This window comes from Panicum virgatum, chromosome 3K (genome assembly GCF_016808335.1).
Source record: "Panicum virgatum strain AP13 chromosome 3K, P.virgatum_v5, whole genome shotgun sequence".
Lineage (NCBI taxonomy): Eukaryota > Viridiplantae > Streptophyta > Magnoliopsida > Poales > Poaceae > Panicum > Panicum virgatum.
Window position 1 is genome coordinate 9,318,618 of NC_053138.1, and position 14,368 is coordinate 9,332,985.

Genomic DNA, 14,368 nt, shown 5'->3' on the forward strand with positions numbered 1-14,368 from the left:
CCCGGCTGAAGCAGCCTCGCCAGACACCCTGAGGCAGTGGCGGGACGATGTTGACCGTCTCCTCCACTTGGCTCAGGCCTCCCCCAGTTCTGCAAGGACTGGGCAACGACCTCCGCCCGGCAATGCGGTGGTACCCTACCGCCAGCGTCAGGGCGGTGCGTCGGTGTCCGTGCGCTCCCCTACCGTGAGGGGTGCACGAACAGAAGACCTGCGGGCGGAGCTCAACCGCCGGCGCGCGGGAGAGGATGCCCGCATCTCCGTTGAGAGGGCGCGAGAGCGCCGTCTTAACATTGAGGGCCGCAACCTCAACGCCGACTTGGACGTGGTAGCACCCAAGCCCCCGGTGAACGCCCGGATACAGCCAGGCGCACCAGTTGCTGGGGTGGGTTGCGTTGCGCTGCGCTGGCGGAGCACCTCCGCGCAGTGGCATGGCCATCCAAGTTCCGCCCCCACCTGCCGGAAAAGTACGACGGTACCACTAACCCGTCGGAGTTCCTGCAGGTGTACGTTACCGCCATCACAGCGGCTGGTGGTAACGGCGCCGTCATGGCAAGCTACTTTCATGTAGCCTTGTCTGGGCCAGCCCGGTCCTGGCTCATGAACCTCACACCTGGGACGATCCAGTCCTGGGAAGAGCTCTGTGCGAGGTTCACAGCGAACTTCGCCAGTGCGTACCAGCAGCATGGTGTGGAGGCACACCTTCACGCCGTGAGGCAAAAACCCGGAGAAACGCTCCGGGCCTTCATCTCGCGCTTCACCAAGGTACGGGGTACCATTCCTCGTATCTCAGATGCATCTATTATCACTGCTTTCCGCCAGGGGGTACGTGACGAGAAAATGCTCGAGAAGCTGGCGACGCACGAGATGGAAAGCATCACTACGCTTTTCTCCCTGGCAGACAAGTGTGCCAAGGCCGCTGAGGGTCGTGCATGGCACTCAGCCCCCCAAGACGGAGACGCCAAGGCTGGCGGCTCCGGTGCTACCGCTCAGGGCGGTGGCAAGAAGAAGAAGAACAAGAACCGGAATCGCGGGGAACCGCAATCTGGCGGACCAGTCGTTGCAGCAGCAGCGCCAGCTGCGGCAGCAACGGCTGGGGGCCAGAATGCACATGGCAAACGCCCTCGCCCGCAAGGTGGAAGCGGAGGTTCATGCCCAGTGCATCCCACCGCTCGCCACAGCGCCGCTGACTGCCGCGAGATCCAGAAGCTCGCGAAGTGGGTCAGTAGGCGGCGTGAGCAGTCCTCCAAAGACGGCTCACCCCCTCCTCGCCAGCGGGCCGGCAAGGAGAAGGCCTCCGACAGCGGGGCCGCCGCCGGGGAGAAGGAGCTGGGGTACCAATCCCCCACTCGAGAGCTGAAGGGCGTCTACCACGACGATGACTCCGATTCCGACAACGGCGACCGCCGCAAGAAGCTGTACGTAATGTACAGCGGAAGCTGGGAGCTTGTCTCCCGACGGGACGTGAAGACCCTTCGCTGGGAGGTCCTTTCGGTGAAGCCGGGGGTCCCGAAGGCGGCGCCGCACCAGAGGTGGATGAACACCACCATCTCTTTCGGGCCATCCGACTGCCCGGAGAATATGGCCGGAGCTGGTGTACTACCTCTAGTCACCGCTCCTGTCATATCCAACGTAAGGCTCTATCACGTGTTGATTGACGGTGGGGCTGGCCTCAATGTCATCAGCTATGCAGCGTTCAAGCAGCTGCAGATCCCGGAGTCCAAGCTGACTCCCTCTCGCCCATTCTCTGGAGTGGGCCCACACCCGGTGTTCCCTCTGGGGAGCATCACATTGCCGGTCATGTTCGGGACCGAGGAGAACTTCCGTACAGAGAGCGTTCTGTTCGATGTTGCGGAGGTGAACCTCCCGTTCAACGCCATCATTTGCCGACCGGCACTCTACCGCTTCATGGCCATTGCTCATTACGGGTATTTGGTCTTGAAGATGTCTACCCCTGCCGGAGTCCTCACCGTGCAGGGCGACCGCACCGCTGCTGTCGCTGCAGTTGAGAGACTGCATGCTCTGGCGGCAGAGGCTGCACGTTCCAAGGAGGATCCATCCACCTCGCAACCCAAGGCGCCTGCAAAGGCTCCCAAGGTCCAACCGTCCGATCCGGACCATGTTCCTGTGAAGACGGTGCAAATTGGAGCGGACTCCACCAAGACCACCCGCATCGCAGGGAACCTGGAGGAGAAATAGGAAGACGCGCTCATCGCTTTCCTCCGGGCAAATGTCGACGTGTTCGCCTGGGAACCGTCACAGATGCCCGGGATCCCCAGGGAAGTGATCGAGCACAATCTGAGGATCTACCCCGACGCCACGCCGGTGCGCTAGAAGCCTCGGAAGCAGTCCGTGGAGCGACAGAACTTCATCTGCGAAGAAGTCCATAAGCTCCTACACGCCGGCTTCATTGAGGAGGTCCACCACCCCGAGTGGTTGGCCAATCCGGTCGTCGTCCCAAAGGCCAACGGGAAGCTTCGGATGTGCATCGACTACACCAGCCTCAACAAGGCATGTCCTAAAGACCCCTATCCTCTTCCGTGTATCGATCAGATCGTGGACTCCACCTCCACGCGCACGAAGCTGAACCCAGAGAAGTGCATCTTCGGCGTCTCAGCAGGGAAGCTGCTGGGTTTCCTGGTCTCACATCGAGGCATCGAGGCAAACCCAGCCAAGATCAAGGCGATCGAAGCGATGAGGCCTCCTGGCCGCATCAAGGATGTCCAGAAGCTTACTGGATCTCTTGCTGCTCTTAGCCGTTTCATATCGAGGTTGGCTGAGAGGGCCCTTCCCTTCTTCAAGCTATTGAGGAGGTCCGGTCCATTTTCTTGGACCGAAGAGGCTGAACAGGCCTTTCAGGAGCTGAAGCAGCACCTCACCTCGCTGCCAGTATTGGTGGCTCCAGAGCCCGGTGAGCCGTTGTTTCTGTATCTTGCTGCGTCTGCGGAGGCAGTCAGCATGGTGCTGGTCGCCGAAAGGACGGAGCAAGCTCGCCAGGGGGACACCAGGGTCTCCCCGGCCAAAGATGGTGAGCCAGACCCCGGACACGGGGGCCCGTCAGCCTCACCTCTGCCTGAAGCCCCAGACCCCGCACAAGGGGGTCCGGTGGAGCCTTGTGCCAGTAGGAACCCAGAGCCGCTGGGGGCCCAAGGACCTGATGTGGTGGATAAGGGCGAGCTGGACCTGGTAACCAGGGTCCGGACCGTCCAATAGCCAGTTTACTACGTCAGTGAAGTCCTCCACGAGGCGAAGGCCAGGTATCTTGAGACGCATAAGCTTATCTATGCAATACTTATTGTGTCCAGGAAACTGCGCCACTACTTTCAGGCACACCGAGTTGTCGTAGTGACCTCTTACCCGTTAAGAGCGATCCTGCACAACTCCAACGCCACAGGCAATATCGCCAAGTGGGCGGCATAGCTGGCCGAGTTCCAACTGGACTTCCAGCCACGCCATGCAGTCAAGAGCCAGATCCTGGCTGATTTCATAGCGGAGTGGACTCCATCCCCAAGCAATTCTGGGGGTCCGGTCGTCAACGCTGGACCCCCGGAGCCGGAAATCAGGGCACCAGTCTTCACCGAGCCCCACTGGACACTCTTCTTCGACGGGTCCGCCCTGCGAAAAGTGGGCCGGAGCTGGTGTGGTCCTCATCGACCCAAACGGAGATCAGCTGAAATACATGGTGCACCTTGAGTTCAAGGCCACCAACAACATGGCGGAGTACGAAGCTCTGATCTTTGGCCTGACGCAAGCCCTCTCATTGGGGGTCCGGCAGCTTCTGGTGAAAGGGGACTCCCAGCTAATCATCAAGCAGGTCCGAGGGGATTGCAACTGCAACAATCCCCAGCTCGCGGCATACCTCATACACGTGAGGAAGCTCGAGAAGGACTTCGACGCCTTGGAACTGCAACACGTTCCCCGCGAGCACAACTCAGCAGCAGATGATCTCTCTGCGAGAGCATCTACCTGGGCATCCGTGCCCGAGGGTGTCTTCGAAAGACGGCTGCTGAGACCTACCGCCCAGCCTGCCGAGCTAGGTGAAGGGGATCAAGCTAGCACCTCGAAGCCAGCGGTCCCGGCAGCACTCCACCTATGGTGCCCGACCTGGGCCGTGTGCTCTGTTGAGGATCCTAGTGACCTCACAGAGCCATCCCCACCTACTCAGGGAGCTCCCGATGCATGGATCTCCGAGATCTGGGACTACCTAAAAGATAACATCCTCCCTGATGACGATGTGTCCGCTGAGCGCATAGTCCGATTGGCTAAACGCTACGCGGTGGTAGAAGGGGATCTCTACCGCCGTGGCGCCAACGGTGTCCTCATACGGAGCATTTCCCAGGGAGAGGGCCGTGAGTTGCTCGCGGAGATCCATGGAGGCGAGTGCGGAAGTCATTCCTCCTCTCGCACGCTTGTTGGCAAGGCCTTTCGGCATGGCTTCTACTGGCCAACAGCACTCCAGGATGCGGCTGAGCTGGTAAGGTCCTGCAAAGCATACCAATTCCATGCAAAGCAAATACACACCCCTGGCTCAAGCTCTGCAGATGATTCTGCCCTCATGGCCATTCGCTGTGTGGGGTGTGGATATCCTGGGACCATTCCCCCGGGCTATCGGCGGGTACCGGTTCCTCTATGTCGCCATCGACAAGTTCACCAAGTGGCTGGAGGTTACCCCTGTGGTGAATATCACTAAGAAATCAGCAGTCGCAATCCTCAGGTCCATTGTGTGCAGATTTGGCATCCCAAACCGCATCATCGCGGATAACGGGACCCAATTCAAAAGCAGACTCTTCCAAGAGTACTGTGAGGACATCGCCATCCAGCTATGCTTTGCGTCCGTAGCACACCCCCGCAGCAATGGACAGGTTGAGAGAGCGAATGCAGAGATCCTCAGGGGACTCAAGACCCGCACCTACAACTGTTTGAAGAAGCATGGTGCCAAATGGGTTGACGAGCTTCCATGCGCACTATGGGGCAACCGGACCACACCCAGCCGAGCCACCGGGGTGACTCCGTTCTTCCTGGTCTACGGGGCCGAAGCATGCCTTCCCCCAGAAATTCACCTGGGCTCACCAAGGGTCCAGGCCTTTGACGAATCCATGCAGGAACAGCTGCGGTGTGACGACGTGGACTTCGTTGATGAGCGAAGGTGGCGAGCAGCAATCCGAAATGCACGCTACAACCAGGCGTTCCGGCGCTATCATCAACGGTTCGTGCACAGTAGGGAGCTCCGGGCTGGTGACCTCGTCCTCAGACGGATCCTGAGCCGAGCAGGGCTCTACAAACTTTCCCCCAGCTGGGAGGGGCCCTTCAGGGTTACAGAGGTATGCCGGCCCTGGATGCGTTCGCCTCGCCACAGAAGATGGAGTGCCGCTGCCCAACCCATGTAACATAGAGCATCTGCGTAAGTTTTACACCTAGGCAGAGCCGGAAAATAAACTTTTCCTTTGTAATAAGATAGAGTTACCGTGCGGCCCAGAGCGGTTGGGGGCCACCCTCGTAAACCCGACCTCTGGCATCCATCGCACCGTCGGCTAACGTGCGGCTCAGAACGGTAGAGGTCCGACCTCGTAAACCCGGCCTCTGGCATCCATCGCTGCAAGCCATGTACATCAAGATTGCAAAGGAAAGATTTTCACCTAGTTCTGTCTTTGTGTCAAGTTAATTTTCGCATTTCGATTCTCGAAGTTTTCACCTTTCTAACCCCCGCGGGGACCTCAACTCTTGTTGCTACAACTAAGATCTGAATTGAGTTGCTGGACTGCCGTACAGATCCGGACCCTCTTGCTGCTGGAGAGGAGTCCAGACCCCTAGGGACCTACTCTGGAGAGCGGGTGCTTGTTTCCTGGGGTGGTCCGGAGTCCTGTGTAGCCGCTTAGCTGGTTCCGTACCCAAAAGCCTACACACTCCACCACCCTGAAACGAGTACTCTAGTACCTGGAGCCGGGTAATTGAGGGCCCGGACCCCGTTCTAGCTCAAGAGTTGGTTTCCTAAGTCCAACACGGCATGTCCAGTCCTATATCTCAAAGGATCGAGTACAACAAAGTGACCTTGCCCACTGCTGCGAGAGGCCTGGGACGATGAAGCCAGGTCCGGAAAGATCGTGCTGTTTCCTGGAGTGGTCCGGAGCCCTATGTAGCGCCTTAGCCTGGTCCCGTACCCTAAGCCTACGCACTCCACCACTCTGTAACAAGCACTGAGCAGCCTGGACCTGCGCATCTAGAGCCCCGGACCTTGTACCAGCCTGGCACTAGTCAGGGATGAGTCCCGCGGGCCTGCTACTAAGCTGTAAATTTGAAGTGGTACACAGGTTAAGTCCTGACTGGTTGTAGCCAGCCTCAAACCATTGAGCCTACCTACCAGGGGGTCCTAGCATCCGCTTCAAAGCCTTCATGCAGATCAAGGTCCAGTCTCAATGGTAGTCAGACTCAAAACAACTGAGTCTATCTCTCAGGGGGCCCGGAGCATCCGCTTTGTCCCAGACATCATGAATGGATTCTGCATGCGTCAAACAGCTAAGTTGCAGTATCATTGCTACTGTATAAGTGAATTTGATTCTTCTCCCTGTAGTTCTGTATGCTACACAGGGACACAAGGCGCTTGCTCGTCTTACAAACTATGCAGCCCTATGCCCAAGGAGGTCCGGAGTATCTTCTATGGCTCACGTGGCAGACAGGTCCAATCAACTGAACCTATCCACCAGGGGGCCAGGGCGCCGGGGTGCTGTATACCGCAAATCAGCAACTAACAAACAGCTAAGTTGAAGTTTCTTCTATTTCAAAAAATTTCAGCTAGTACAATGTTAGTTACATAGTGCAAAAGGAAAAAGATACAATGCCCAGCTCAAGGGTCCGCAGGTTCCCGTTTGAAGTAGGCGGCAACGAAGTCGACGACCTCTCGCACGCTGTCCCGAGCGGCGGCCTCCGTCTCCGCTACAGGGCCATTGACCACGGGCGCCAGCGACATGGCCGGGTCATGGCTCCGGAGGCAGGTCAGGATGTGCTCCGCCACCATCCAGATCAGCTCGCGACCCTTGGCTTCAAGCTGACTAGCAAGGACTGGCTCCAGACGATGGAGCCTATCCGAAGCAGAACTCAGCACTGGGAGGGCGTCAGCTATCGAAGCTGGCGGCTCCGCCACCTAGATTGGGCTCATTCCAAATGGCACCAGTGCGAGGCTCGCTTCGGCTGCCCAGTCAGCGATCCGCTGGGCTCCCGCGCGCTGGTCCTCCTGGTGCTTCCGGACCGCCTCCTGGACCGCCTCTTGCACCCGAGTGTCCAGAGCCGCCTTGGCCACCTCCACCTCGCGGGACCTTTCCTCGAGCTCGCGGGACCTCTCCTCGAGCTCGGCCTCCCTCTGCTCCGCCCGCTCCTTCAACTTCTTGAGCGAGTCTCGCTGGCGCCCAAGTTCCTTCTCTATGCCGGTGGCGTGGGCCTCCCGCTTGGCGAGGGATTTCGGGCCCTCCTCCAAATCCGCCTCGTCGACAGTCAGCTGGCTGACTCTCTCCTGCAGTTACTTGCGCCATCCCTGCAGAGTCGCAGAGAAGACGCCGAGCTCCTGCCTCCGGACCTCGAGGTCCTGGCTGCGAGTCTCCAGCTCGGACTGCTGAGCCGCGAGGCGAGTCTCGAGGTCGGACCGCTGAGCTGCGAAGCCAACAACCTCCAGGGAGAAATCCTTCTCCCGTTGCGCCAAGGTTTTCTCTCTGTTCGACACTGCGAACTCCCGGTCAAACACCTTCTTAAGGTTGGCTCGGTAGGCCTCTTGGTCCGCCTTGAGCTTCGACCTAGTTTCCGCAGCAAGGGAGGCTTCAGCCTTCGTATGCGCTTCCAGGCGGGTGTGCCAGTCAGAGAGGCGCTGGCGCTCGCTCTCCAGAGCAGTCCACTCCCGTCGGAAGGCCGCCTCGGCGGAGGAGGTTGCCTCCTCGATCGACCGCCGGACCTGAAATAGCACCTGGGGGAGGGGAGTCACGTCCTCCTCCGGGAGTTGGAGCTACAGGAGCCGCCTGCCAAAGACCACCTCCAACTCCTCCTCTGCAACAGGACCGGAGCTAGAGGTGGGGGCTTCTACTGCAGCACTTGTCTCCGCCGCCTCCGCTGCCGCCGCGTCGGGTGCGGCTGTGCCCAGCACCGGCGCCTCCGCCGCCGATGCGTCGGATGCGGCTGCGCCCAGCACCGGAGCCGCCTCCGCCGCCGCGTCGGGTGCGGCTACGCCCAGCACCGGCGCCTCCGCCGCCGCCGCGTCGGGTGCGGCTGCGCCCAGCACCGGCGCCTCCGCTTCCGCAGCGTCAGGGGCAGCAGCGCCCAGAGCCGGCATCTCAGCCGCCACAGCGCCGGGCGAGGATGCCCCCAGCGCCCGCGCCTCTGCCATCGCTGCGTTGGGTGCGGCAACACCCAGCACCGGCATTTCTGCCGCCGCCACGTCGGGTGTGGCTGCGTTCAGTGCCGGCGCCTCCGCCGTCGCTGCGTCGGGCGCGGCTGCACCCAGCACCGGTGCCCCCGCCGCCGCTGCGTCTGCTGCCTCAGCCACATGTGCCCCCGCTGCCGCAGCATTGCGTGCTGCTGAGTCTGGAAATGACGCGCCTGTCAGCATCACATCGCGCACCACCAGGCTGGCATAGGTCGCTGTATCTGAGGGTCCCGCACCCGCCGTCGCCGTTGCCGTCGACGCCGTGGCCGCGGACGCCTGGGTACCAGCCGACGAACCGGCGATGGTGGAAGAACTGCTGGGGCGACGACCCCTGGCAACAAAGTGGAGAAGCCTTCAGCAAAAAGCAGAGCACCTGGCACAAGGGAATAGAGCACCTGGCACCCAGCGTCCTCGGAGGCCCGGCCTCTTCTCCTGCAGCTGCGATGCAGGCGCAACCCGGGCTTGCTCCTGCTGCTGTTGTCCCCATGGCTGCGGCACGGGCGCGACCTGGGGTTGCACCTATTGCTGCTGTGGCCGCTCCCGCGCCCGCTGCAGCTGCTGCTGCTGCTGCTGTTGCTGCTGGCGGGAGGAATTCCTCGGCGGCGATGGTGGTGGTGCAGTCGCCCCAGAGGACCCGCGAGGGCCGGCAGCCCGGGAGCTACCCTAGCCCGCGCCCTCAGAGGTCCTCTGACGCTTGCGGCGGACTCCGAGACCAGAGTCCCGTCGCCCCTGAGTAGCCTGCGCCGGCCTGCATCTCCCAACGATGCACCGGAGCTGCTCTGTGCCCGGCTAGAACCAGCTGTGGCGGCGCTGCTGGCCGCGGCCTGCTTCCCCTTCGTGGTGGCGCCGGACCCCGCGGCGCTCAGTGTAGCTTGATCCCCGGACGCACCAGGGATCCGGAGCCCACGGTTCGGGTCGCCTCCGATCTGGCGTGGGGCCAGCCCCCCGTCGTCTAGAGTTGGCAGGGTAGCCAGCACCACCACCCTCGCGGGGTCCTCGCAGAGGGGGACTATGCACTGAGGGAGGATCAGGTTCTCCGGAATGAAGGCGTCTCCCGTCACGTTCCGCACCAGGACCTCCAAGGCTTCCTAGGTCAGGTCGCTCCCCTCCCCGCGGTGGGTCCTGCTGCAGTCGTTGAGGCCGGTGAAGTTCCACGCAGGACGCGGCCGCTGCTTCAGGGGAGCGATCCGGCGCTTCAGGAAATCTCCAAGCACGTGCCACGAGGTGAGGCCGCTCTCCACCAGCGACCTGATCTTGCCCAGCATGGAGTCGAATTCCGGCTGCAGGGACGGCTTGGCCCTCCAGGTTGCGCGGTCGGAGGCGGGACCCTCGGTCGGCACGGCGAGGCGCTCGTTGGCTTCGGTGGTGGCGACCACCCAATCCCTGCGCCACTCCTCCCACTTCCCGCCAGAGAGGCCGGGAATGTAAGGAGTCAGCAGGTCACTCCTTATCTGGAAGTAGTACCCCCCCACTTCGTCCTTGCTCCTTCCAGACCTCACCAGAATGAAGAAGTAGCGGAAGAGGATGACGCAGGGCCGCACTCCCACGAACATCTCGCACAAGTGCACGAAGATGGACGTCAGGAGGAGGGAGTGGGGCGTCAGGTGCTGAAGTTGGAGGCCGAAGTCTTCCAGCAGCAGCAGTAGGAACGAAGAAATCGGCAGTCCCACGCCGGTGGAGATGTGCGAGGTGAATAGCACAAACTCCCCGGCGCGGAGGTTGCCAAGGGGAATCGAGCCTGCTCGGACCCCCCCAGCCGGTCTCCTGAGCACTCCATCCAAGTAGGCGGTGCACTGTGTTCAACTCTCCCTCGGTCTGGAAGTGGCGGGGATGAACAAGGGACGCCATCTCTCGGTGGAGTGAGGAGCAGCCTGCGTAGGGGAGAAAGGGGCAAGGAAAGCTCGAAGGCAAAAGGGCGCAAAGGTTGGAAGGAAGAAGGCGAATGCGGGAAAGTAACCGCGGAATGCGGTTCGCCCCATTATAAAGCCTGACTCAACCGGCGCACCCCGGAACCGTCGCCGGAACCCAAGCGACGCCCGCGCCTGGTGTTAACCGCCCAGTCCATGACATGGGGGCCCAGGCCCACCTGTCGGGGTGAGCGGGTAACCAACAAGGGTGCGAAAAGACGGGATCTGAACCGTCGCCCGCGCGCGCGGAGCGAGGCGGAAGCAGAGCTGACGTGCGCGTATTAAACGCTGGCGTGGCCGAGCTTTTCGGGAACTGCGCCGGTGGTAAATGATCCGTTTACTCCGGCCGCAACAATGCCGAGCGTCGCGTGCGTGACTAGGTGAACCACTGTGCGTGGGGGCCATGAGTCAATAAGCCGTTGCGATGTGATGAGGCAGCAAACAACCCGATGGATGGTCAAAGCCGGTCAAGACCCCTACAGTAAGAAGCTTCAAGCTATGCAGAGCCAAATCGCAGTAGTGGCCCCACCTGCGGGTTCGTAGCTCCCCCAAGGTGGGCCCGGGGGCCACTGTCGGTACCCTGTAGCAGGGATACCCACTCTTACTGCAGCAAGGCAGGACCCGCGTAGTTATCCGTAACTGCGTGCAAAGGACGGAGTAGCCAGGCCCCACAGGTCAGGCTCTTTCCTCACCAGGCCAACGGCCCCGGACCCGTTCCCCGCCTGGGGATGGGTCCGGAGACGCCACGTGTCTCTAAGGAAGGGAAGCTCCGAGCTGACAGTCGAGGCCTCGGATCCCCCCCATAGGGGTCCGGGACCTCCTGCGTCCATCCGGACCCCCCTTACCGCGTGGGGGTCCGGAGCCGCCACGTGTCCCGGAGGCACGGGCGCGGGCTCGTGCGCGAGTCCTCCGCTAGGAGACTCGCCCACCCACCGCATTTAATGCGGATGGTTGAGGCGTGCTCTATCACCGCGGCACGGGGGACAGCCTTTGTCAGGCCTCATTGTGCATCGCGTATTACCAAGGTACACAGTGCAGCCGCCTGTGCCGCACCCGCGCAGAGCCCGTCTGCAGCATTAAATGTATACGACTGGCACGGCACTTTTCCATCATGCCGCCTACGCCGCAAGCTACACAGCCCGTTCAGCTACGTGGCAGGCGACGCCACTAGCTACGTCTGGCATCGTCCCGACAAGACAGCGCCTGGACATGATGAACGAGGGACTCCAGGAGCAGGCAAGGGATTCCAGGAGAGAGATCTCCTTTGCCTGCGACGCCATAATGTATGAACAGTATGTTATTTTATACTACATCGTTGGGCCCACCTGTCGGGGACCCAACAGCCATGTACGCGCCTCCCTTGAGATATAAAAGGGAGGCGCTCGCTGCGCACTACAAGCTCTCCGAACACACAAGCTCTCGAAAACTCTCTCACTCTCGTGGGAGGGCAATACAACACACAGTGGACGTAGGGTATTACGCTCCGGTGGCCCGAACCACTCTAAATCTTGCTGTGTTCATCGTGTTCTTGAGTGAGATCTAACTGGGACTAGCTAACCCTCGAGTTCACACCCTCTGGGCTAGGGCGGGTGCCTTCCGCCACCCGGCTGTGGTTTGCAGCACCACGACAATAAGAAATTATGCATCCATCATTATTTACAATCAAATTTCAACTTATTTCTTGCACACTCTGCAATTTACTTTGTTGATCCTATTTTTCAGGTGATGAGCTGCTTTCTGTCATTTACCATCTTATCGTTTACAGCATGCAGGGTGAGTGCCTCGTCTAAATAATTGTTACTATTTTTTTATAAACAACAATGAATACTTATGTCAAACAAATTCCTTTTTTTTCCTTAACAGGCTCTGCATAAATTGAAAACGGCAGCAAATAGGTTGGCAAAAGTTGTGGCAGAAGAGGCACCTGGAACTCTATCTTTACTAAAGCTGTCCTTCTTGGAGATCAATGATTTAACTAGCCAACTAAACGACCTTAGGTAATACATTTCATAAGCTCTCCAAAATTTAGCTGCATAATGGTGTTAACATTGTTTCTCCTTTTACCAATGCAGGAAGAGGCTCACAATTAGTAGATTTGGGAACGAGGGTAGTCCTAAGACAAGTTCTCGGACTGGATGGCCAAAATATGGGAATACATGAATTATTCTCCAAGTGAGATGTCAGCCCCGAGCTTATTATTCCTCCTAAAATTCTTGATCAAATGATACATGCTTCTCATAGTAGCATAAACATGAACATCATAAGCCTGTTGGTTGTTCCTTCAAAAAAAAAAACTGTTGGCTAAAAAAAAGCCTGTTGGCTGTTGCAGTGCTCAGTAGCTCCTGTTTGGCAAATATGCTACGATACAAGTAACAACTAACAAATTGTGCCCTGAACCCGACACTTTCCACAAAGGGCAGACTTTGTTGATCAAGAGATATTCCGTTCCATGCTTATGTTTGAATATGTAACCAGCATGCCTTTACAATTTCGATGAGAAGTTCTTGAGGCCTTCTTCATATTTCTTCATCACTTGTGGTGTCGATAGGTTGGCTAATAAGGTAACCCTTGATGTTGAGACCAGATCTTTGCGCTCTGATGTGGAAGGATCTATTCGCCATATCTGGACTTCCCAAACCTTTAAGAACGCAGAAATTTTCAGTAAGAGTTTTGAGATTTACTAAGCGAGAGGTTGCACAAATAACAGATGGCCATACTTGAAAAGTGACAGAAAAATAGTTGTATACAAATGGCAAGCTATGCACACATTGATTGTTGGTAGTACTCCATACTTGAAATGTGACAGAAAAATAGTTGTATAACAAATGGCAAGCTATGCACACATTGGTTGTTGTTAGTCCCGCACTCATAAAACATTAAAACACGGTGAGAAAGCTAAAATCGATAGACGGGGTTCCCACAAAAGCGACGACCATCAGATATACATGTTGTCTCTGGTAATTGTGATTTATTGCAATTTCTGCTGGTTATGCTGAATGGACAGTGAAATTGAGGGGATTGGATTCTTCTAGGAGCCCCCATACGGGCACCTTCCCTCCTTGGACGATGCTGCACGTCAGAGATAATGGTTGCCGTGCAGAAAAAGGTCCAACTTGGGCAGCGGGGGTCAACATTTCCAACACTGAGTCCAGACCCAACTGACCCGGAACAAGCCTGGTCGGCTGGTCCCCGTTGGCCACTAGTCGCCAAACAAATGTGAAGCCTGGTAACTGAAGCGCAAATTTCTCTGAAGCTATGGCTCGATCTGCACACGCTCAAAATGTTACCTCTCAAGCGATTTGATCTCTCGCTAAACTACGGCGGATAGAATTTTTTCGCCGGAGGATGTATGTAATGTAATTGTTTGCGGCGCAAAAAATTTGGCAGGAATATCAAAAGGGAGGCGGTCGAATTCGTAACCTGAATCTGTACCTGAAAATTTCTAACAAGAGATGGACACAACAGGGAGCAATCGCTACTGGCGGTACCTGGATTTTGCGGCCGAGCTGGATGGGCGTGGCCGTGGCCTCGACGAGGTCGCCGAGCCGCGCGGGGCCGACGTGGTTGATGGAGAGCTGCACACCGGCCAGCCTCCGGTAGCCCGAGGCGACGTAGCAGCCGATGCTCGCCGTGACCTCCGCCATGAGCGCCGACACGCCGCCGTTGAGCCAGTCGAAGGGCTGCGCGCGCATCGCACCCCGGTGGGCCCAACTCATCACGTTCGGGGTAAAAAAAAAGAAAAGAAAAAAGAGGAAATATCTAATCGTCGTCGCCGGCGGGCGGGCGGGCGGGCGTACCTGGCAGCAGGTCTCGGTGACGGGGAGGCGGCCGGCGACCTCCCCCGCGGTGACCCGGGTGAACTCGAAGCCCAGCGCCTGCAGCGCCCGGTCCACCTGGAACGGCTTGGCGGCCTCTGCCGGCGGCGAAGGAGGACCGGTCGCGCCGCCGCCGCCGCCCATCGCTCTCGGCGCCAGAGCTCCCCCTTTGGTCCGTCCGAGTGCGAACCGCTGGCAGAGACGTTGGGTCGGGTGGAGTAGATAATTAAAGACCCAGCCAACCA

General features: G+C 58.8%; 1 protein-coding gene across 1 annotated transcript; it reads right to left on the reverse strand.

Moving 5' to 3' along the window:
* Positions 1 to 12,469: 12,469 nt before the first annotated feature.
* LOC120697385 (1,4-dihydroxy-2-naphthoyl-CoA thioesterase 1-like) lies at positions 12,470 to 14,368 on the reverse strand. The gene is made up of 3 exons (XM_039980593.1): positions 14,106 to 14,368; positions 13,797 to 13,988; positions 12,470 to 12,946 (listed from the first exon to the last, which is right to left on the reverse strand). The coding sequence occupies exons 1-3, from the start codon at positions 14,265 to 14,267 to the stop codon at positions 12,791 to 12,793; spliced, it is 510 nt and encodes a 169-aa protein (XP_039836527.1). The 5' UTR covers positions 14,268 to 14,368; the 3' UTR covers positions 12,470 to 12,790.

Coding starts and splice junctions, on each gene's coding strand:
- LOC120697385 (XM_039980593.1), bottom strand. CDS start 14,267: ATGGGCGGCGGCGGCGGCGCGACCGGTCCTCCTTCGCCGCCGGCAGAG. Junction 13,989..14,105: donor TCACCGAGACCTGCTGCCAG/GTACGCCCGCCC, acceptor ATGCGCGCGCAG/CCCTTCGACTGGCTCAACGG. Junction 12,947..13,796: donor AGCTCGGCCGCAAAATCCAG/GTACCGCCAGTA, acceptor GCGTTCTTAAAG/GTTTGGGAAGTCCAGATATG.